General features: G+C 34.1%; 1 protein-coding gene across 1 annotated transcript; it reads left to right on the forward strand.

The window, feature by feature from the left end:
- The first annotated feature begins 489 nt into the window (after positions 1-489).
- Positions 490-809, forward strand: LOC112130786 (ATP synthase membrane subunit K, mitochondrial-like). The gene has a single exon (XM_054544733.2). It carries the CDS (start codon positions 512-514, stop codon positions 686-688), a length of 177 nt encoding a protein of 58 aa, XP_054400708.1. The 5' UTR covers positions 490-511; the 3' UTR covers positions 689-809.
- The last annotated feature ends 744 nt before the right edge of the window (positions 810-1,553 follow it).

Here is a 1,553-nt window from a genome sequence, read left to right on the forward strand (position 1 = left end):
GAAAATCAATAAGGCTACATTGAACTTGACCTACTTTAGACCAAATGAACCTAGCAGACATATGGAACATTTAACCCAACAGCAACAGAATACACATTGTTCTCAATGCACATGACACATTCTTCTGGATAGATTATATAATAGGCCACAGGCCAGGCACAATAGCTCATGCCTGTAATAATAGCACTTTGGAAGGCTGAGGTGGGAGGATCATTTGAGCCCAGCCCAGAAGTTCAAGGCCAGCCTGGGCAACATACTGAGACCCTATCTCTAAAAACATGTATGTGTGTGTGTGTGTGCGTATATATGTGTGTGTGTGTGTGTGTGTGTGTGTGTGTGTGTGTGTGTGTGTGTGTGTGTGTAATAGGCCACAGAACAAGTCTTAACAAATTTAAGAAGACTGAAATTATATCAAATATGTTTTCCAAACACAATGTTATAAAACTAGAAATCCATAACATAAAGAACCGTGGAAAATTGGCAGAATTTGTGGCTCTGGCAGATTGAAATAATGGCAGGTCCAGAAAGTGATGCACAATACCAGTTCACTGGTATTAAAAAATATTTCAACTCTTATACTCTCACAGGTAGAATGAATTATGTACTGGTCACATACAGAAGCATTGCTTTGATTGTCTTATATTTCAAGTTAAGGTCCAAAAAAACTCCAGCTATGAAAGCAACATAAATGGATTTTAAACTGTCTACAGTTCTTAATCTCATCTGTTAAGTTCCCATGCCTGGAGAAGCTAATGCCAACTCATCATGTGATAATTCAATTTGTACAATATATTATGAACCTGGAAAAAAAAGAACCATGGAAAATTAACAAATATGTGAAAATTAAACAATATGCTCCTGAGAAAATATTAATATTAGAGCAAAGAAGAAATTAAAGAAGAAATTTTAAAATATCTTGAGACTAACAAAAATGGAGACACAACATACCAAAACTTAAGAGATGCAGCAAAAGCAGTTCTAAGAGGAAATTTTATAGCAATAAATACTAAATAAAAAAAGGGGGGGATCTCAACTAAATAACCTAATGCTACACCTCAAGGAACTAGAAAAAGAAGAACAAACTAAGCCCAATGTTAGAAGAAATGACAAAACAAAAATCAGAGCAGAAATAAATGGATTAGAGTCTAGAAAAACAATAGAAAAGATCAATGAAACAGTATTTTTGCACACATTAACCAAACCCTCTTTATCCCCTCCTTCCCCACTCCCATTCTTCCCAGCTTCTGGTAACCATTAATTTACTCACTATCTCCATGAGATCATATTTTTTAGCTCCCACATATGAATGTGATCATGTGATATTTGTCTTTCTGTGCCTGGATTATTTCCCTTAACATAATGTGACTATAGTTTCAAGAATGTATTGTATATTTCAAAACAGCTAGACTAGAAGATTTGGAATGTTTCCAACCCAAAAAATGTTAAATGTTTCAGGCAATAATTATCTGAATTACCCGATTTGATCATTATATATTGTATACATGTATCAAAATATCATATATACACTATACATTTGTACAATATTATGTATC

The sequence above is a fragment of the Pongo abelii genome, chromosome X (genome assembly GCF_028885655.2).
Source record: "Pongo abelii isolate AG06213 chromosome X, NHGRI_mPonAbe1-v2.0_pri, whole genome shotgun sequence".
NCBI classification, from domain to species: Eukaryota; Metazoa; Chordata; class Mammalia; order Primates; family Hominidae; genus Pongo; species Pongo abelii.